This window comes from Babylonia areolata, chromosome 2 (assembly GCF_041734735.1).
Source record: "Babylonia areolata isolate BAREFJ2019XMU chromosome 2, ASM4173473v1, whole genome shotgun sequence".
Taxonomy (NCBI): domain Eukaryota; kingdom Metazoa; phylum Mollusca; class Gastropoda; order Neogastropoda; family Buccinidae; genus Babylonia; species Babylonia areolata.
Window position 1 is genome coordinate 52,436,717 of NC_134877.1, and position 22,500 is coordinate 52,459,216.

At 48.2% G+C, this 22,500-nt stretch overlaps 1 protein-coding gene across 1 annotated transcript in view; it reads right to left on the reverse strand.

The window, feature by feature from the left end:
• The window catches only part of LOC143274889 (uncharacterized), an 81,360-nt gene that overhangs the window by 38,646 nt on the left and 20,214 nt on the right, over positions 1-22,500 (reverse strand). The window contains exon 3 of the mRNA XM_076578874.1: positions 2,572-2,950. Coding sequence (XP_076434989.1) covers positions 2,572-2,950 — 379 coding nt within the window. The remainder of the gene's footprint in view (positions 1-2,571; positions 2,951-22,500) is intronic.

Below are 22,500 nucleotides of genomic sequence, written 5' to 3' on the forward strand. Positions count from 1 at the left end.
CAGGTGTGTCCTTCTGTGGTGAATGTTGATAACGATGGATTATGTACGTGTTGTGTTCAGGACTGTATGGTGTAGTTTGTACGTGTCTTGATGATTCTATTGGTTTAACAACATAATTCATGTGTGGTGTGTTGAACTTAGAGAGAAAGAGAGAGAAGTGGGGGTGGGGGGGGGGGAGGGGCGGAGGGAAGGAGTGAGTGAGTGTGGAAAGGAAATGTACTCTGACAATTGAGAGAGCCCATCATCAATCTAATCAATGCCTTCTCTCTGTCTCTGTCTGTCTGTCTGTGTGTGTGTGTGTGTGTGTGTGTGTGTGTGTGTGTGTGTGTGCCAGTGCGTTTTCGTTGGTTCGTTCGTTCGTTCTCTCTGCCAGTGCGTGCGTGCGTTTGTGTGTGTGTGTGTGCGTGTGTGCGTGTGTTTGCGTGTGTGCGTGTGCGTGTGTGTGTGTGTGTGTGTGTGTGTACGTGTGTGTACGTGAGTGCGTGTGTGCATGCGTGAATGTTTTCTTCTTTTGTTTTCACACTACCACAACAACAAGCACTCGGGAGACAGGACACTGCACTATAATTATGTCCACGGAAGGGGACCCCCAGTCAGACACATACATCAGTGAAGAACAGCCCGGTTGGGTCACTAACCACCGTACCACTGATTCCAGCTGGCCTCAGCTGACCCTCACACCCACCATCCTAACTCCCCTGCCCTCTCGCCTCGACCCACCACGCGCTCCTCCCTCCGCCCCCAATTCCCCCCCCCCATCCCCCATCCCCCCCCATCCCCCCTCACCCCACCCCTCCCACCTTCAACTACCCTGGACAGCCCTGCAGGATAGAACAGGACAGAAAAGGCCTGGGACCCTGTGTGGGGCCTACTAAGTTGTTAGCCGGAGGGGAAGGGCTGTGTGTGTGTGTGGGGGGGGGGGGGGGGGGAGCGGGGAGGGGTGTTGAAGGAGACGCGTCAACAGGCAGACATCCCACCTTGTCACACACACACACACACACACACACACACACACACACACAAGGCGGCGACAAGGACAGGAAGACGGACAGGCGGACAGACAAGTCAGTCAGACAAACAGACAGACGGACGGTGTACACACACACACACAGTGAATGAAAGACGCGGTGTTGAGGAAATCCTTGTTAGTCAAGCAACATTGACAGTAGGGTTTGAAGGGAGAGGGTGGGGGCGGGGGGTGGGGGGCGGAGAGAGAGAGAGGGCAAGAAGAGGGGGGTTGGTGGTAGAAAGGGAGTTAAGGGGGTTTGGGCAGGGGGTGGGGGGAGGCGTGGGGGAGGAGGGGGGGGGGGTGTGGAACGAAGTTTGACACTCTTCTCTGTCTTCAGTGTCTGTCTCGATGTCTTTTGTATGTGTCTTTCTGTCTGTCCTGATTCCCCATAAAACCCTTGTCTTTGTGAGCATGGAACCCTGAGAGATCAGTGACTTTTGTAATACACACACACACACACACACACACACACACACACACACACATATATATATATATATATATGTGGATGAATGCCAGACGTCAGGTGGTTTTTGAAGGGTAACTTGATGCTTTGATGACGACAGCAGGATCAAAGAACAGCGTGGTACCACGCATTTTTTTGTCCTCTTATTACCACCATTGGTTTCCCCTACCCTCTGTAGCTCATATCCTCTGTAGCCCCTATTCTCTGTAGCCCCTGGCCCCTATCCTCTGTAGCCCCTGTGGCCCCTATCCTCTGTAGCCCCTATCCTCTGTAGCCCCTATCCTCTGTAGCCCCTGGCCCCTATCCTCTGTAGCCCCTATCCTCTGTAGCCCCTGGCCCCTATCCTCTGTGGCCCCTATCCTCTGTAGCCCCTATCCTCTGTAGCCCCTGGACCCTATCCTCTGTGGACCCTATCCTCTGTAGCTCATATCATCTGTAGCCCCTATCCTCTGTAGCCCCTATCCTCTGTAGCCCCTGGACCCTATCCTCCGTGGACCCTATCCTCTGTAGCCCCTATACTCTGTGGCCCCTGGCCCCTATCCTCTGTGGCCCCTATCCTCTGTAGCCCCTATCCTCTGTAGCCCCTGGCCCCTATCCTCTGTAGCCCCATGGCCCCTATCCTCTGTAGCCCCTATCCTCTGTAGCCCCATGGCCCCTATCCTCTGTAGCCCCTATCCTCTGTAGCCCCTATCCCCTTCTATCCGTTTTCATCAGACTTCTCCTCCCCTCCAATTAATTATTGTGATGTAGATGTATTTGTTTATGCCTTACACAGCAATGATGGTGACGACGGCGATGATGATGCTGATGAAGAAGAGGAAGATGGCGACGAAGAAGAGGATGATGACGAAGAAGATGATTATTGTGATGAAGATGATTATACATGACGATGACACATGTGTGATTATATTGCCCCCACGCATTCTCTCGTTCACTCATGCTACACACACACACACACACACACACACACACACACACCAACAACAACAACAACAACAGCAACGCCAACAAACAAATAAGAACCTCCCCCCCCCCACCACCACCACTACCTCACCCCCACCCCCCAAAAGACGACAAAACAAACAAACAAACTCACTGTATTTGCTGCCACGGCGACCACGAGCATTGACAGTCTTTTTCCGAGCTCGGACTTTCTTCAGCCCACCTACTCTTCCTCCTTCTCCTCCTCCTCCTCCTCTTCCTCCGACACCACCAGCACCACCGCCAGCGGCGATAGCGCCACCACTACTGTCACCACCACCTCCACCACCACCACCACCACCACCACCACTGCTGCTGCTGCCGCCACCTCCACCGCCACCTCGGCGCCGACCGCCCTTCTTTCGGGTGCCCATCTGAACGTCTCTGTTACTGCATAACGAGTTCAAGCGGTACTTTCTGACCACAGAGGTTCCACCCGTCAACGTCTTGCTGTACTCTGTAATGTTCCCGAGGTCGCCTGGAGAACCATTCACCTGCCCACAACAACAAGAAAAAAAAAAAAACCACAACCAACCAAACATTAATGTGCATTATTATCTGTTATCATTTCATTAAGATCAAAACGGAACATATGGGCATTAATAAAAAAAATCTATCGATCTATATATCAATTTATATATATAATTATACATTCATATATATATATATATATATATATATATATATATATGAATGAATGGATGCTGTTCGCGCGACAAGAGGTTTATGCAGACAGCGTTTGGGGGAGTAAGAGAGTGGGGGAGAGGAGGGAGGGAAGGGGAGGGGTGGGGGGAGAACGGAGAGACAGACAGACAAAAGACAGAGAGACTGAGAGAGATGAAGACAAAAACAGAGAGACAGACAGGGAGTGTACTGTGGGGGAAGGGTTATACTTGGGGGGGGGGGGAGAGAGAGAGAGAGAGAGAGAGAGAGAGGCACAAGGACTTCTCAACGACAGACTTATATTTGTCCACCCTATTCCCTGCAAAGCCGCATGCGTAAATATTTCAACAATCCGTTTTACACCAACCGTAGCTCTCTTCTTTTGCTTCCTCGCCCCCCCCCCCCCCCCCTCCCCCCACCACCAACTCTATCCCCCACCCCCCTCAACCCCTCCCTACCCCCCCTCCCCCTCCCACTTCCAATCTCCCCGCTCTTTCTCTCCGTGTTTCGGCGCTTTCATATTGTTTGAGGAGTTGGAGGAGGGGGAGAGGGATGGGTGGGGGTAGGGGTAGGGGTGGGTGGATGGGTGGGGTGAGAAAACCGACTGAAAAGACCACCCTCAAATTCAAACCGGGGGAGTTTGGGGGGTGGGAGAGGGGGGGGGGGTCGGGGTCGGGGGGTGGCGAAGAGGGAAGCAGTCGCTATTATAACAACGGTAATATTGCTTCACCATCTTTTACCCTTTCTTTCATGTTCTCGTAAAGCAAACTTATGGGACAGGAGTGGTCTGCTCATGACTTCTTTTTTTTCTTAAGCCTTTTCTTTACTCTGTGTGTGTGTGTGTGTGTGTGTGTGTGTGTGTGCCCTACCCCCAACCCCCTTCGCCACACACTTTCTCGCGCAAGAAATACTATCCTTACCTCTAAGAACGTTAACCCTCCTTTTTTTTTTTTTTTTTTTTTCAATTGGTGACAGTGCCTCCCATCTCCCCCCCCCCCCCTCCACATCCACTCCCCTTTTCGGATGCTTCCTTCTTCCCTTCCCCTCCCCCACCCCCTTTCTCTTCTCTCCACCATATTCGTCTCTGACGCTGGTGATTGAGAAGGGTATGGGGGTGGGGGTGGGGGGGGGGGAAGCGGAAGGGGTCAGAGGTGGTGGTGAGAGATAGGGAAATGGAGTGGGGGGTGTATGGGGTAGTGGGGGGGGGGGGGGAGAGACTGGATATGTTCGGGAGGAAGGAGGAGGAGAAAGAGGTGGGGGTGAGGTGGGGGGGGGGGGGGGGGGGGGGGGGGGGGGGGGGGTGGTGGTGAGGGTTAAGGTAGACCTTGAAAGAAATATGTTATTCTTCGTCGTTGACGTTTTCTTTGAGGACTTTTTGTTTTTTGTTGTTTGGTGGCTTTTTTTTGTTTTTTTTTCTTTCTTTCTTTTTTTCCTGGGGTGTGGGGGCTGAAAGCTGGGGGGGTGGGATGGGGGGGGCAGGGGGGGGGGGGTTCTTTCCAGTGATTTTAACATACGTGTTGCCATACTGTCGCCGGACTTCTCGTCAACATTTGCAGTGCATTCCTGTTTTAAACCGAATCGTAGCCCTGAACATGCTGCGTATGATATTCAGCCTTTTCGTTGTTATTTTCAAACAGGGGTTTGGGGAGGGGGTCAGGTGTGGGTGGGGTAGGGGGGGGGGTAAATGGATAAATTCCAGATTCCAGTTAGAGAAAAAAACAGTGCAGTGTTAGCTAAATATGGGATGGGATGGCCTTGGTCTAGTTTGAGTTGATGAACCTGCATGCTGTGACAGGCATGATTTGGGTATGATTTATTTTGATTGAACTTTACATGGGAAAGGCGGTGTGTGTGTGTGTGTGTGTGTGTGTGTGTGTGTGTGTGTGTGTGTGTGTTTACGTTCCTATCTGCATAAGAAGCACAGTGTCTCAGTGCAATGCCTTTTACAATTATGTAAGCTGAAACGGCGAGAGACCTCAGTACAGACTGACTGGTAGCAGAGAGTCTATCGACAGTCTATCGTATATCAGCAAAGCGTTTAACAAAGAATCGTATGAAGCAGTTGAGTAGATAAAACAAGACAAAGACCTGGCTGCATGTTGTCCTGCACAACGACAGCACAAGCACATCCATTAACCATCTGACACTGGGGGGTTTTCAGTGTTGGCGGCAATGACACCCCCCCCCCCCCCACCCCCACCCCCCAGTCCTTTTCCTCTTGCACCGCGCGACGTCCGCTTTAACGCGTGCCCTGCCGTGCCATCTCGTTCTTTCCGCCTTGTCTCTGCAGTTGCATTTCGAGCCCTTTCCTGTTTTTTGTTGTTGTTGTTTTTTTCTTTCTCTTCTCACCATGTGTGTGTGTGTGTGTGTGTGTGTGTGTGTGTGTGTGTGTGTGTTGAAATAATATCCTGCCTTTCTTTGTACTTGCGTTGAAATGTGCGTGCGTGTGCGTGCGTGCGTGCGTGTGTGTGTGTGTGTGTGTGCGTGTGCATGTGTGTGTGTGTGCGTGCGTGCGTGTGTGTGTGTGTGTGTGTGTGTGTGTAAGCTCGTGCGTGCGTGCGTGCGTGCGTTCGCCAGCCGTAGCCTGTATGTATGCATAGAGGGGATCGGGTTTGAAAAGGGAGATATCTCGACTCCCCTTAGTCGCTAACGGGATCGAGGTAGTGGTTTTTAAGCACAACATTGTACGTGAGCCCAAAGTGAGGCTTTTTGCTTGGTTGTTTGTTGGTTGGTTGTTATCATCATCATTATCATTGTCGTTGTTGTTGCGATTCCTTCTATTTTCGATACGACAGTGCGTGGAGCGAGAACAGATTGGGAAAAAAAAAAGGCCGTGCCTAACCTCAAGAGGAAGAAGAGTTCATGCGTAAAATCTCAATCCTTCAGTCATCAAGTTCGGAGTTATGTTAGCTAAGACTTAGTTAACCACTGTTTCTAACGCTGAGACAGCAAAAGGCATGACTACTGCAATCACTGGAGCAAGATATTTTGGTCACGAGATTTGAACGCTCGGTCTGACGGGCGCAATAGCCGAGTGGTTAAAGCGTTGGACTTTCAATCTGAGGGTCCCGGGTTCGAATCACGGTGACGGCGCCTGGTGGGTAAAGGGTGGAGATTTTTACGATCTCCCAGGTCAACAAATGTGCAGACCTGCTAGTGCCTGAACCCCCTTCGTGTGTATATGCAAGCAGAAGATCAAATACGCACGTTAAAGATCCTGTAATCCATGTCAGCGTTCGGTGGGTTATGGAAACAAGAACATACCCAGCATGCACACCCCCGAAAACGGAGTATGGCTGCCTACATGGCGGGGTAAAAACGGTCATACACGTAAAAGCCCACTCGTGTGCATACGAGTGAACGCAGAAGAAGAAGAAGAACGCTCGGTCTGACCCTTCTGTAAGGGTTTTTTTTTTTTTTCTTCTTCTTCTTCTTCTTTTTTTCTTTTTCAAACCGCAGTCTGGATCACTGCCAAGGCTTTTCTTTCTGAAGAGAGATTTTCCACCACAACGACGCCCAGACTAAGCGCGGTAATTCCATCCTGTTTATATGCAGAATAGAAACGTATTGACACTCTTGGTTGAAAATCCATTCCCTCGTACCGTCACACCAAAGAGATTAACAAGAAGAAGGGGAAGAAAAAACAACAACAACAACAACAAAAACCACACCCAAAATAAAACAACAAACAACAGAGAGGGGGGGAAAAAAAAGAAAGAAAGAGAAAATCAATATCCTCTCGTCTTCTGTGTGTCTGTCTGCCTTTTTTTTTTTTTTCTTTTTTCTTTTTTTTTAACAATCACGCATTATACGATGCGGGGTTTTGTTGGTTTGTCATAAGAGCTCTTTCTCGTCACCGTCAATGGGTGGACCTGAGAGCCATAGCCCCCAGAAGGAAATGTAACGCTCTCAAGCAGCCAGCCACCCAGCCCGCAGCCAGCCCCCCCCACCCCCACCCCCACCCCCCTTCCCCCCCCCCCACCCCCATCCCCACTCCCCCACCCCGACAAAAGCGAGGCGTCGACAGAGTGTTGTGGGAACACCAGCACATTTCTTCCAGAGAACTACAGGAAGCGGGCATCCGGATGGCTGCCTGGAACTTGAAAAGAAAACTTGCGCGGAGGTCTGGGTTAAAGCGGGTGTGTGTGTGTGTGTGTGTGTGTGTGTGTGTGTGTGTGCGTGCGTGAGAGCGTGCGTGTGTGTGTGTGTGTGTGTGTGTGTGTGTGTGTGTGTGTGTAGGGGGGTGACTGTTGTTTGAAACAGCACGAAAACAATTCTTTTCTGCTGTGTTTGCGTGGAAAGAAAGCAATGTTGAACGTTCTCAGAAAGACCGACTCAGAAAGACACGGAAAGAGACAGACCGACAGAGACAGAGACAGAGAGGCAGACAGAGACAGAGAGGCAGAAAGAGAGACAAACAGAAAGACTGACACTAAAATTTGTCATAACCTATGTGTGTGTTAACAAAGAGAGAGAGAGAGAGAGAGAGAGAGAGAGAGAGGAAATCAAACAGTTTCAGCAAGTTGTTTCATTTCTGTTTCTTTCCGACAGGATAATCTAGTTATATACTCAGGTTTTGACTCGCAAGTTGTGGGGGTTTTTTTGTTGTTTTTTTGTTTGTTTTTTGTGTGTGTTTTTTTCATGCTAATAAACGTTTAGCTTGCAATTACTATGAGAGGATGGGGATGGGGGAGGAGGGTGAGTGTGTGTCACGTGTTGCTCTTGGCTGTACCTGGCACAATGATGTGATAACCTATTTCCTTGACCCACACGACTCGAAAACAGATCCACATTCCCGGCATACATACAAAGCTAACAAGAAAATCAAACCAGCCGCGGCATTGTAAGCATTTTTGTGTATATATAGATGTGTGTGTGTGTGTGTGTGTGTGTGTGTGTGTGTGTGCTGTTGGTTGTCCCTTCCCTGAGGGCACATAGTGGACGCTCCAACTGTGAGAGTGACCAGCGAGCAGATAGCTATCAATGGCAGTGGTCAGCCGGCCCCCTTATCAGCACTGCCATCCTGCCGGACCGTTTGACCGTTCATAATGACCATACAATAAGTCCTCCCACCGAGACTCACCAACTTTAGCCTTTGTTGATCTTTTCATTGTACAGGAAGTTCCTATACTATCTGCGTGTATCTACTACATACCTACCAGCGCGAACATTGTTGACGTTGGCTACCATTATTTCTGGGAAGCTGTGTGTGTGTGTATCCAGCAACTGGATACGTTTCTGTTTTCCTGTTTTTTTCTCTTCGTCAATCACAGGAAGAAAGTAGAAATAGCAAAGTGTAACAAACATGCCCAGCATGACACTTTGTACAAGCGTAGATTTTGAGAAATACAATAATATACTAATTATACAGCTCTCATGTAAATGAATTATTCTGCCCCCCCCCCCCCCCCCCCCCAAACCCCCCGCCTCTCCCCCTTCACAGGCACACACTGCCACATCCCCATTTTAAGAAAGTGCTGAGGAAAACATTAACCGTATTATTGTTTTTGGACGAAATCCTGTTCGCTCCCTCCCCTTTCTAGAAATACTGATCCAACAGGAATCCCAACATTCAGTACTGATTATCTTCTCGCTGACCTACCCCCACCTCCACGACCCCCCTCCACCACCCCGAGAAACCTCCCTATCCACTATCCCCTTTTCCCTTCCCCACACCCTTACACCCGGCAAACGTCACCACAATCCCCCCCACACACTCCCCTCCACCACCACACGCCCCCCCCCCCCCCCCCCCCCTACCCGTCCCTACTACACACCTGCACGGATTAACTGACCACCGACCTTGCTGGTCAAGGCGTTACTTCTCCCTGCAAAGGAGGCAAGGAAGTTTTGCACGGGTGGACAAGACGCACTCTTCTACCCGGGGTGTGTGTGCACACCTGGCTGACCACAAGGTCGTCTGTCTGGGTTCCTCAGACCTTGAGACAAACGGCTGGTTAGACAAATGCAAAAGGCCAGACGTGCACGAAGTTATAATAGCAGCTGGATGAAAAGAACGGGGGATTTCGCTTCTCTCAGGATCGCCAGACATAAACATTACCGAGGAAAGAAAAGAGAGGAAGAGCGCGTGTAATGAAAACAGATATGTATAGAGGGGCTCAAACAGAGAGAGAGAGAGAGAGAGAGAGAGAGAGAGAGAGCTGAGGACGTCATCAAACCATGAAAAACTGCAAATCCAGCCTGAACGAACTTCTGTTCAGTTACGCATGTGATGAACCATTGTGATGCTACTGTTTATTTTGTTTTATTTCTTTCTTTTTTTTTAATTAATAATTCTTTTCTTCTTCTTTTTTTCAAATAAGAACACTGTATAAAGTTCTTTAGTTCGATCCTTTCAAACACACACACACACATCCATTACCCACCACCACCACCACCTCTCTCTCTCTCTCTCTCTCTCTCTCTCTCTCTCTCTCTCTACGTGGGGTACAGACGTACTAATAAACGATTCAGGCTCACCGCCTTTTGTATTCCAGGAAATATTTCTTGTTGATAATATTTAATATTTGTATGAACAAAACTTCGGAATTTTCACGCAGGTCAACTGTTGTATGCTCACAACCATGTCCTCTGGTCATCTCTTTCATTCGCACTAAGAAACATTTCATGCTTATTTTCAACACCTCCTTTCGAAAATATCCACAAGTGAGGAAATCCAGTTTTCTTTATCGCAGGGTAAACGAATTCCCCTCGTGGTAAACAGGTTCCAAGTTAGACGTAGCCTGCATCAGCGGATTGTCAAGCTATGCCCCCCCCCCCTTCCCCCCCGCCCCCCGAGTCTAAAAGTAAACAAGAATGCTTGTAAAACTGTAGTCTATAATCAGAAGAGATAAGTATGTTACAGAGGCCGCCTGTTCGAGTGGACTGGGGGGAAAGGAGAGGGGGGGAGGAGTAGGGAGAGGGGAGGAGGGTAAGAGCTGCAGACGCCAGTAGAGTTTCCAAAAGCACATCCGTAATGAAACCGTTTGGGTTCTTCTTATCAGGCTATTTGCTTTGCCCGCAGAGATACTGTCAGAAGTGCAACTAAATATATAGGAATGTTAATACACTTGATGAGGTATTCGTCTTTCGAATGGGCGAGAGCACTCGCTGAACTGCGGGGGTTTTCGTGCGCTCGCACGCGGTCCACACACACACGCGCGCGCGCGCGCACGTGCGTACACGCACACGCGCACGCGAACGTGTTTCAGCCCGTCGGTTCGACTGCCAATGCTCTTCCTTTGCTAGAATTCGAACCTCGGTCACTGTCTGTCTGTCAAGGCACATATCATGTCAAAAGGAAGATGAAGGAGACTGAAAGAAGATGGGGGCGGGGGGCGGGGGGGGGGGACGGAGAGAGATGGGAGAGAGAGAGAGGAGGAGGAGGAAGAATGTGAGAGAATGGAGAGACAGAGACAGAAGATCAGAGAACGAATACATCGCGTGACTCATCTACACGGACATTCACAGACGGTACCTGGGAGTCTTCTCAGGATTCTGATTGATCGAAATCCGGCAGTTCAATTATGCATGTCACCCTTTAAACCAGTCAGGGGCGGTCTCGCCAACAAGTTTTCGCCTTCGAAGAGGTCCTCCTTGCAGTCAAATGCAAAGACTGGAGACACGTTTGAAGAGAGAGAGAGAGAGAGTGGAGGGGGCCGGGTGGGGGTTCGGGGGCGGGTGGGGGGGGGGGGAGGGGGCAAGCGGGGTTGGGGCTGCACGAAAAGACTGGTAGAGTCAAAGGACTAATTACTATTTCTTCTTCTTCTTCTTCTTCTTCTTCTTCTGTGTTCGTGGGCTGCAACTCCCACTTTCATTCGTATGTACACGAGTGGGCTTTTACGTGATGACCGTTTTTACCCCGCCATGTAGGCAGCCATACTCCGCTTTCCGGGGTGTGTATGCTGGGTATGTTCTTGTTAACGTGCGTATTTGATCTTCTGCTTGCGTATGCACACGAAGGGGGTTCAGACACTAGCAGGTCTGCACATATGTTGACGTGGGAGATCGTAAAAATCTCCACCCTTTACCCACCAGGCGCCGTCACCGTGATTCGAACCAAGGACCCTCAGATTGAAAGTCCAATGCTTTAACCATTCGGCTATTGCACCCGTCGAAATTACTATTTAACAGCGTGTCTCCTGTAAAAAGACAGGGCAAGAAGAATTCCAAGAATCGTGTCCATGCAAGAATTTTGAAAAATCACCTAAAATTTTAACTGCAAAGGCGATATCAAAACTGATCTTTCTTGAAATACTTATTAAGACTTGAAAAACATAGAAATGATTGAAGCTTTATATAAAAACAAAAACAAACAATTAATAATAATAATATATAAAAGACAAGACAATATGAAAAAAGAAGACAAGAAACAGAGGAAGAGACTGCACGGCGAAAGAGAATCAACGGACAGACACTGAAACAAAGTGTTATACGTTTCCTCCAGGGAAACGAAGCATAACTGCTGAATATTCTGTTTGCCTGTGTCGAAACCCCACCACCAAACTCTCTCTCTCTCTCTCACACACACACACACACACACACACACACACACACACACACAAAACTGCACTTTTTCGCTCTTCCATCGCAGCTTCTCTCCCCTGTGTATACCCCAAACCAGAAGTAAAAAGTCTTTAAAAAAAAAAGGAAGAAAAGCAACAAGAAAAGGAATAAGAAAAAAAAATCCAAAACAGAAAAAAAAAGAAAGTCTTGAAAAAAAAAAATCTCTTGACTTAAACTTCTCATCTCTTCCCTATATCAGTCCAGCCAGTCTTACTCTATATCTCTCCCTCTCTCTGTGTGCCTCTGTCTCTCACAAACGGCGGCGGGCTAACGACAGGTCGCCATATAAATCCTTTTGCACGTGATGACAGGCAGGGGGGGAGGGGGGCCGGGCGGGTATCGGCGACCCCAAACTTCTTTCCCACAGGGCTGCTATTGAAACGAAAAGCTGCTTTGCAACTCAGCACGCCGTGAGATGGCTATGGTGGGCGATACTATTCCGCGGGTGAAGTGGGTGTGGGGGGAGGGGGGGGAGGAGCGGAGGGAAGCCCTGTCGGACTCCCAAGGCGACTTTGATGTGGCCACAAGGTCCGGGAGGGGCCAACAGGGCGGGGTGCTGTGACAGACCAGTCATTGCTGTATCTGCTTAACCCTCCAGGAAGCTCAGGCTGACAAATAGAGGGGTCCGAGGTGGGGTTTCAGAAATTATGGAAATGCGAGCTGCACGCCACCTCTTGTTGTAGCCTTTCGAATGGTTACGGTGTCTGTAAAAAAATAATAATAATAATAATAATATTTCTAGACATAAAAGAGCAGATACCCACCTCCACCACCCCCACCCCACCACCACCCCTTTGCTATTCAGCTTATGCATGGTTTAAAAAGTGCTCTTAATTCTTCCAGAGACTTTTTTCTTTTAAAAAAAGGTAAGAATTGAGTGATACTTTTAATAATAAAAAAAGAAAAAAAAAAGTAAGATCGGTACAAGGCGGGGAAGGGAACTCCAAACCAAAAGCGTTCAGGATTTGTTTCAGTTAAAGCGGAGTCGTTCATCAGGTGTTCTTGGGGTGACGGGTGGATTTCCCGCCCTCACCATCCTCAGACCGTGTGATTAAGTGCAGAGAAAGTGACAGGGGTGGTCCCTCCTCCCTGCGACACATGATAGCCTTGAGAGCTTAAACGGGGGAGGGCGGGGGGAGGTGAGGGGGGGGGGGGTTACCCGGGCCCGGCTCCTGGCAGCCAACAATGGGGCTCCCTGGGCTCCCCTGCTGTAGGCGGAGTGTTTGGGGAACGGCAGCTTCTTGACGTCGTCCTCCTTCAGGGTCCGATGTCCTCCACTGAGCACGTCTTCGGGCACAGAGCCTTTCTCTGTCCTCTCCTCCCTTCCCGCCTCTCCCTCCCACCCTCTCCCTCCCTCTCTTTCTCTCTCTCCCTCCTCCCTCCCTCTCTCTTCCTCCTTCTCCCTCCCTCTCTCGATCCTTCTCTCTCTCTCTCTCCCTCCTCCCCCTCTCTCTTCCTCCCTTCTCCCTCCCTCTCTCGCTCTCTCTCCATCTCTTCCTCCTTGTCTCTCCCTCCCTCTCTCTCTCTCCATCTCTCTCTCCCCTCCCCTATCTGTCTCACTTTTTGAACAAGTTCTCAGTTGTTTTTTTTCTCTCTCTCTCATTATCTTTAGTTTTCATCTTTTCTTCTTTTTTTTTTCACCCAGAGGGCCGGATGTAAACAAGCACAATGTGTTTATTCCTTTACCCCCTTGAACTAAATTTTTGTTCGTTTGCTCTCTCTCTCTCTCTCTCTCTCTCTCTCTCTCTCTCTCTCTCTCTGATATCTGTAATTCTGGCTACACTTCTAATTCTGGACTTAACGTTAGTTTACATATTATAGATACAAGGAAAAATCTTACCCTTAATACAGTTTTTCAAAAGAATAGGCCATAATAAATATGTCTTATGGAATCAAACGTTTTTGTTTTTTCAGAATTGATAAAGGCCACGTACAGTTGACGATTAAACGAGAACTGATCCAAATACGCTATCAGATTATTGACAACTTGCTATTAAGTCAGCGCTAGTGGTCCCAGATACATATACTTTCTCTCTCTCTCGCTTTTTTCTTAAAGATGCCATGGATTAGAAGAAATGCAAACATTCAAGTGCTTGCGTACTCGACAAAAGGGACATCATGACGATGTTCTCCCCACACTATCTGCACTGATATGTCCCACGGTGCATCTAAACCTCCACACGAAGTATAGAGACCAGATTCAGAATGGGTGATGAGGGATGTACATAACAGATCTCTGCTACAGAAGAGGAGTCACAGGTCATTTTGTTTTGGGAATCCCTGTACGTTAGACTCATTCTATATGCAGTCCCTTCATCCTGAGGCCCTAGCTTGTACGTCCACACAGCAAGGAAGAAGAGGCCCTAGCTTGTACGTCCACAAAGCAAGGAAAGAGGGGCCCTAGCTTGTACGTCCACACAGCAAGGAAGAAGAGGCCCTAGCTTGTACGTCCACAAAACAAGGAAGAGGCCCTAGCTTGTACGCCCACATAGCAAGGAAGAGGCCCTAGCTTGTACGTCCACATAGCAAGGAAGAAGAGGCCCTAGCTTGTACGTCCACACGCCAAGACATTTCGGCATTGATATTCACGTGGCAATCTGCAAGGGTGGGTAGAGCACATGAATGGACCTGAGATCGTGGTGTGCTGCCAAGACAGGAGGAGGACGTCTGCCGGCCGCAACCGTCACCCTGTCCTTTGTCCCCCACCCCGCCACCCGCCTTCCCCTCACAACCAGCGGAGCGAGGAGAGGAGAGGGGCACGTTTGCTGAGAGTGACAGGCAGAATACAGACCGAGTACTCATGCGAGAGTGGAGCGATCCACACACCAGAGTATAACTGTCCACCCACTTTCTCCTTTCGCCTGCTCTGCAGTGCCTCTGTTTGAAGCTTGTCCCTTGTCTCTGACTGGCTCTTTTTTTTTCTTTTTCTTTTTTTTTTTTCTCTGGGCGAAGCTACCACTACTGCTGCTACTACTACTACTACTACTAGAAGTCAAAGGAATAACTGTGGAGAGAAAGCTGTTTGGCAGGCATCAAAAGGCAGTACACAACCAAACAGTAGATGCGGTTGAACAGTGTGGTCCAACTCGCCTCGGCCGCTGCTTTTGTGTGAAGGTCTGCCAGAAGACAATCGCTGGAACTTCTCTTCTATTTCGTTTAGTTTTCAGGTGTTTTTGTTTGTTTTTTTGTTTGGTTTTTTTTTGGGGGGGGTTCGGGGTTGTTTTTTTTCTTTTTTGGGGGGGGGAGGGTTCGGGGGGGGGGGAGTGCTCGTGGGGGGGGAGGGGAGAGGGGGGTTGTGTGTGTGTGTGTTGTTTTTTTTTCGTAGATTGCCTTCTTTCGCGTCTGTTTTCAATCCAACCAAAACCATGTTGCTTATTATCCGGCCGACTGCAAGGGGCGATTCCCGGGCTGAACACAGGTAGTTCTGTGTGGCTGGTCAAGACTGCAGAGAACATTACTGATTGAAGGAGATGTGGACTCTAGTGAGGAGGCAAGGACTCCGTGAATGCCGAAGACGTGTACGTTGTGATTGAAAGGGGGGTGGGGGGGGGAAAGAGGTAGGATGGAGTGGGAGGGGGTGGTGGTGGTGGTACTGGACTGACTTTGTGACTACAAGAGACATGAACTGTGAAGAACGTAGAGCGCATAATGATGATAATGTACAACAGAATGATTCATAGGGGAGAGTATTAAAGTGTGTGAATGTCACAAAACAAACAGCCTCAGTTAGCCCTTGCCACATGAGCTGTGTGGAAATCGATACCGACCGAAGCCGTTTTTCCTTGTCGTGCGTCCTTTCGACGGTGCATTGTGCACTGGAGTGCCCACCGTGAAGCCCGCGTGACTGTCGGGGTACAATTCAAACCCCTGAGCTGTCGTCGTCAAGAACCATGGGCCAATAAATCATGCGAACACAGCTTTTAAACCTCTTGAATTCTTTTCATCCACTCAAACACTCCCCGCCACTCCACATTTTCTTTCCCAGCGCTGGAGTTTTTTTTTCCAAAGTGCAGGACTACTGGCAACTAACGGGTTGGCCCTTTTTTTTCTGTTGGGGTCCCCCACCCTGTTGTGGAAAGTGGTGAAACGCGTACAGATTCAACCAGTGTGTTAGTCATTATAGTGTAGAATACATTAGAGTAACCCTGTCCCTCAACCAGTGTTAGTGATTATAGTGTAGAATACACTATAAGTATCTTGTCCCTCAACCATTGTGTTAGTGATTATAGTGTAGAATACACTATAAGTATCTTGTCCCTCCACCATTGTGTTAGTGATTATAGTGTAGAATACATCAGAAGGATCCTGTCCCTCAACCAGTGAAAAAGTGTAGAATACATCAGAAGGATCCTGTCCCTCAACCAGTGATATAGTGTAGAATACATCAGAAGGATCCTGTCCCTCAACCAGTGATAAAGTGTAGAATACATCAGAAGGATCCTGTCCCTCAACCAGTGAAAAAGTGTAGAATACATCAGAAGCACCCTGTCCTTCAACCAGTGATATAGTGTAGAATATATCAGAAAGATCCTGTCCCTCAACCAGTGATATAGTGTAGAATACATAAGAAAGATCCTGTCTCTCAACCAGTGAAAAAGTGTAGAATACATCAGAAGCACCCTGTCCCTCAACCAGTGATAAAGTGTAGAATACATCAGAAAGATCCTGTCCCTCAACCAGTGAAAAAGTGTAGAATACATCAGAAAGATCCTGTCCCTCAACCAGTGATAAAGTGTAGAATACATCAGAAGCACCCTGTCCCTCAACCAGTGAAAAAGTGTAGAATACATCAGAAGGATCCTGTCCCTCAACCAGTGATAAAGTGTAGAATACATCAGAAGGATCCTGTCCCTCAACCAGTGAAAAAGTGTAGCATACATCAGAAGCACCCTGTCCCTCAACCAGTGATAAAGTGTAGAATACATCAGAAGGATCCTGTCCCTCAACCAGTGAAAAAGTGTAGAATACATTAGAAAGGTCCTGTCCCTCAACCAGTGAAAAAGTGTAGAATACATCAGAAGCACCCTGTCCCTCAACCAGTGATAAAGTGTAGAATACATCAGAAGGATCCTGTCCCTCAACCAGTAATATAGTGTAGAATACATCAGAAAGATCCTGTCCCTCAACCAGTGAAAAAGTGTAGAATACATCAGAAGCACCCTGTCCCTCAACCAGTGATAAAGTGTAGAATACATCAGAAGGATCCTGTCCCTCAACCAGTAATAAAGTGTAGAATACATCAGAAGGATCCTGTCCCTCAACCAGTGAAAAAGTGTAGAATACATCAGAAGGATCCTGTCCCTCAACCAGTGAAAAAGTGTAGAATACATCAGAAAGATCCTGTCCCTCAACCAGTGAAAAAGTGTAGAATACATCAGAAGCACCCTGTCCCTCAACCAGTGAAAAAGTGTAGAATACATCAGAAGCACCCTGTCCCTCAACCAGTGAAAAAGTGTAGAATACATCAGAAGCACCCTGTCCCTCAACCAGTGAAAAAGTGTAGAATACATCAGAAGCACCCTGTCCCTCAACCAGTAATAAAGTGTAGAATACATCAGCAGCACCCTGTCCCAACCCACCCCTTGTCCATACCTGTAAGTCAGAGGTGAACTGCCATCAACAGGGTTGTGCAGCAGTCATTCTCGTAAAACCATAAAAGAGGGTTGCCCCAAACAGGCCGATATTAACACCCAGGTCCCGATCTTTGGTCCCCAGCACGTGAAGAATGCAGTCACGTAAAGAATTCACGTCACAGGACCCAAGCGAACAATGGGAGCGAGGCGGTGGAAATGTTGACAGGCAGACTCTAAGGCCAGTGTCAGTTACTCCTAAACGGGCCTCTTTTAAGACGTGCATGCATTAAGCGGCGCGGTCCCTGCTTGTATCCGCCACAAAGCTTGGCTAAGCCAGAACAACGGTATCACATGACCTCCGGAAAGTGAATCGGAACCTTGAAGAGGAAGAAACAAAACAGCTTTGTCCTTTTTCTTCCTCTGCTTCTTCTCTTCTTCTTCAGAGCGTGTTTGGAAAGCCCTTAATTGCACTCTTCCCACGACAAAAGCTTGGTGGATATGTCTGTACCATTTAACAGCAAATGGACACATGCCAAACAGATCCGGCGACACGTCAATGAACGACTTCTTTGAAATATCCACTTGCTTTCTGTACGTGTGAAACGGACCACGACCGCGGAGATTTCCCATCCCCCCCCCTCCCTCCACCCCCTTCATCTCGTCTTCTCTGACCCATCTCGCCGTTTGAAAACAGGTACTAATCCTTCTCGACTCGCGGCTCGCTTTCATGTCTGAAGGGCCTCAAAGAGTAAGAGCTATAAGCAAGGGGATGGGATTACAAAGGCAATGGAAGTGGTGGTGGTGGTGATGGCCGTGGAGGATAAAGAAGGAATGAGGATCCGCTGAAGGTGCGATATCACCTGTACTGTGCCGACTTTTCCCTTCTCCCCTTCTGCACTAGTCAATCACTGCACGCGGACATCCAGCTTGCCGCCTATCGTGTGTGTTGTCAAGAGTGACCCAGTTGCTCTGGTGGTTAACAGCCAGTACAGCTATAACCACAAACCGCAGCGTTACGCAGCTATATAAGCTGTCACTGGTCTGTATTATATATATATATATATATATATATATATATATATATATATATATATATATTCTAAAGGAAGAAGAAAAACGTTGGCTCAATATACGTCGCAGACTCGGGTGTCATACTGAGAGTTTGTTTGCTCTGTACAACATAATACAGGAGATCCTTCTTTGCCCCAACAGCTCACGTCCATGACCCTGTTTCCGTGATGTTGTTGAGTTTTCAGGGCTCTGTTTTGTCTGGTTGTTGTTGTGTTGTCTTTTATTTTGTTCACAACGTGCTGAAACCTGCACCTGTTTGATACCAACGAAGAACCACCCTTCGTTTTAGAAGGACATTTTCACTGCGTATATTTAAACATTGACAGCAAAGAGGAAAAAAAAAACTGCATTAAAAAACAAGAACAAGGAGAGAGAGGGAGAAAGAGAGAGAGAAAAATACCATTGACAAAAGTGGAATTCTTGCCTACGATAACAAGGACAGAAAAGAAAAAAACACACCTGAAGCTAGGCCTATACAAGTGGCTGCTTTCCCCAGAATATCGTGTGAAAGCAGTCAGTGAGACCTGTCGCAAACCGAGCCTCCTGTTTGACGACGGCGTTTGTTCACGTCCAACACGCTTGTCCAACAGCACTCATGGCCCACCGAAACCCAGCTCTGCCTCCGACAGCAAATATTGATAAACCTTTTGGAGAAAGGGCGATGAACTGTGGGTAATGGCTTCTCACAATAACTCCAGATCTAAGGGCCCAAGGCGCCACCACGTATATAATTGGATTGTCAGAGACCGACGTTGTGGCGGACCACGAGGGCCAATAGTCTTCTGGAATAATTTGTCGTGTTGGAGGCAGACCACCTTAACCCCCAGAGTCTGCTCTGAACTGAAGTATATATCAAGACCCATTGACGCAACCAGTCCGGGGGAGGGGGAGCCATGAAAACAGCCCGAGGTAAGTCGCAACAACTGAGTTAACGCTGGAACAAGTAGAGAGCCTGTGGAAAGTAACAAGGCGAAACAAGTGGGATTTAGCCGGCAAGAAAGCTACGTAAATAAGTACCAACAAACCAAAACAAGCTGGCCTGAACAGGCTCTCTCTCTCTCTCTCTCTCTCTCTCTCTCTCATTCCAAGCGGAGTTCCAAAGTGGTCAGTGTATCTCACCACGTCGAAACAGAAGAGCGGGAACGACGTGTTAAGACCTGTCATGTATACCCAAGGTGAAACATTTCTTCTTCTTTTTTTTTTTTTTTTTCTTTTTTTCTTTATATATATATATATATATATATATATATATATATATATATACATATATATATATATATATATATATATATATATCTGCAGTGATTCCTGAACGATAAATGTCAGCAAAGACGCGAAGACCTCGAGTCTGCGTGTAATTCTCACACGGTAAGCGAGATCGTAGCCAAACTGACGAGGGAAATGCAAACTCCCCAAGTAAATCAGAAGCCAACCGCAGAATAATTTAGCGTAAAGAACACAACGCCCCCTTCTGGCCCTTCCCCAAATAAGACCGACCCCGCCAAAGAGGAAAGGAAATGCACGCTTTGGATGCACATACCCTACCACATAGTTCTACCACTAGGTCTGTATTTCTGTGTTTATCTTCTATACTTCTGTCGCTGGTCTGTATTTCTGTGTTTATCTTCTGCAGTTCTGTCACTGGTCTGTATTTCTGTGTTTATCTTACTTCTGTGACTGGTCTGTGTTTATCTTCTGTACTTCTGTCACTGGTCTGTATTTCTGTGTTTATCTTCTGCAGTTCTGTCACTGGTCTGTATTTCTGTGTTTATCTTACTTCTGTGACTGGTCTGTGTTTATCTTCTGTACTTCTGTCACTGGTGTGTGTTTCTGTGTTTATCTTCTGTAGTTCTGTCACTGGTCTGTATTTCTGTGTTTATCTTCTGTAGTTCTGTCACTGGTCTGTATTTCTGTGTTTATCTTCTGTACTTCTGTCACTGGTCTGTTCTTCTGTGTTTATATTCTGTAGTTCTGTCACTGGTCTGTATTTCTGTGTTTATCTTCTGTAGTTCTGTCACTGGTCTGTTCTTCTATGTTTATCTTCTGTAGTTCTGTCACTGGTCTGTATTTCTATGTTTATCTTCTGTACTCCTGTCACTGGTCTGTTCTGTGTTTATCTCCTGTACTTCTGTAACTGTCTGTGATTCTGTGTTTATCTTCTTACTTCCGTCGCTGGTCTGTATTTCTGTGTTTATCTTCTGTATTTCAGTCGCTGGTCTGTATTTCTGTGTTTATCTTCTGTAGTTCTACCACTGGTCTATTTTTCTGTGTTTATCTTCTGTAGTTCTGTCGCTGGTCTGTATTTCTGTGTTTATCTTCTGTACTTCTACCACTGGTCTGTATTTTTGTGTTTATCTTCTACATAACCAAAATCAAAGTCTTACAAAATGATATAATCAGACACAGAGAAAGGGATGGGAGGGACGATTCAGACAGGCAGCTGACGGGGAGCGGGAGAGAAAAAGAAAAAGAAGAAGAAGAGCGTTTACATGATCCCCGCGCGCTTTCACGCAGTTACATTTTGGACGAATTTCAAAATGGCAATTACACACACTGACATACACACACGCACAGCTGCACACACACACACACACACACACACACACACACACACACACACACACACACACACACACACCGAATAGGTTATAGGTTAAGGTCGCTCATCACACTTCAGACCGGCCCGAGTTGCGTCAGCAGCGACGTCCACCACCAGACGCATCATGCTGTCAGACAGACAGGCTTGTTAACGAAGCCCACCTTGATCCAGCCAAAAGAAGAGGGGGGGGGGGGGGGGTGAGGAGGGGGGAATGCGGTGGTTGGGGGGTAGAAGGAGGGAAAAAAAGGAGGGTTGTGATTAGAAGGTAATTAGGTGACAGAGAAAACATCACTCCACTAACGGGGACTCGGAACTGGCCCACCATCCTTGCTGACATGCCAGACATGTCCTTGGAATGCCTCCCGAGCGCAGAGAGGGGTGGGTGGGGGTGTAGGGGGGCGGGAGGGGGTCGAGGGTGTGGGGAGGGGCTAGGGATGGAGGGGAGTAGGGGGGAGTCAGGTTCGGGGATGGGGGGCGGGCGGGTAAGGATGATTGAGAGCGCGCGGCAGTGAATTCATAATTATTGTCTTCTCGACGGGCGCAATAGCCGAGTGGTTAAAGCGTTGGACTTTCAATCTGAGGGTCCCGGGGTTCGAATCTCGGTAACGGCTCCTGGTGGGTTAAGGGTGGAGATTTTTTCCGATCTCCCACGTCAACAATATGTGCAGACCTGCTTGTGTCTGAACCTCCTTCGTGTGTATACGCAAGCAGAAGATCAAGTACGCCCGTTAAAGATCCTGTAATCCATGTCAGCGCTCGGTGGGTTATGGAAACAAGAACTTACCCAGCATGGACACCCCCGAAAACGGAGCATGGCTGCCTACATGGTGGGGTAAAAACGGTCATACACGTAAAAGCCCACTCGTGTACATGTATACAAGTGAACGTGGGAGTTGCAGCCCACGAACGAAGAAGAAGAAGAAGACAATTGTCTTCTCCACCAGCACAAGATTTTTTCAACTTACCACGCCATTGATCCTGTCCCGTCCACTTCCCTCAGTCCTCTCTCGTCGTCTGCGGCTTTTTTCTTTGCCGAGAGAGGTCGAGAAACACTCGTCTTTGTCAAGCTTGTTGTAGGAGGTGGGGTGGGGGTGGGGGATGAAAACAATGCACACACACACACACACAGAGTCCAGAGCAAGAGCAGGGCGGGGGGCGGGGAGGGGGGGGGGCGACGGGGGGGGGGGGGAGGGAGCTGGAGGGGTGGGGGGGGGGGGGCAGTAGCAGAAGAGGCGGGGGAGGGGAGAGTAAGTTTAGCTGAACTGGCTTTTTTTCTTTTTCTTTTTTTTTTTTTTTGCTTGGCGGTTCAAACCAGACAGGTGAATGGAAACCCAGTCAGAGAGGTGCTGGCACTTGGTGATGATGAGCATCCTGGCAGAAGACACGTTGTGGTGAAGGAGAATACTTGGCAGCTCTTTTGACGGTGAGACTAACGTCTGAATGAACAAGCTTTCTTTTTTTTGTTCCATGTTTATTTTATCTTATTTCATTCCCCCCCCCCCCCCCCCTCCCCGTCCCGCTAAGCAGAGTTCCATTTCAAGAAAGAATGCCAGTGCCTTTTTTGTTTCTTCTT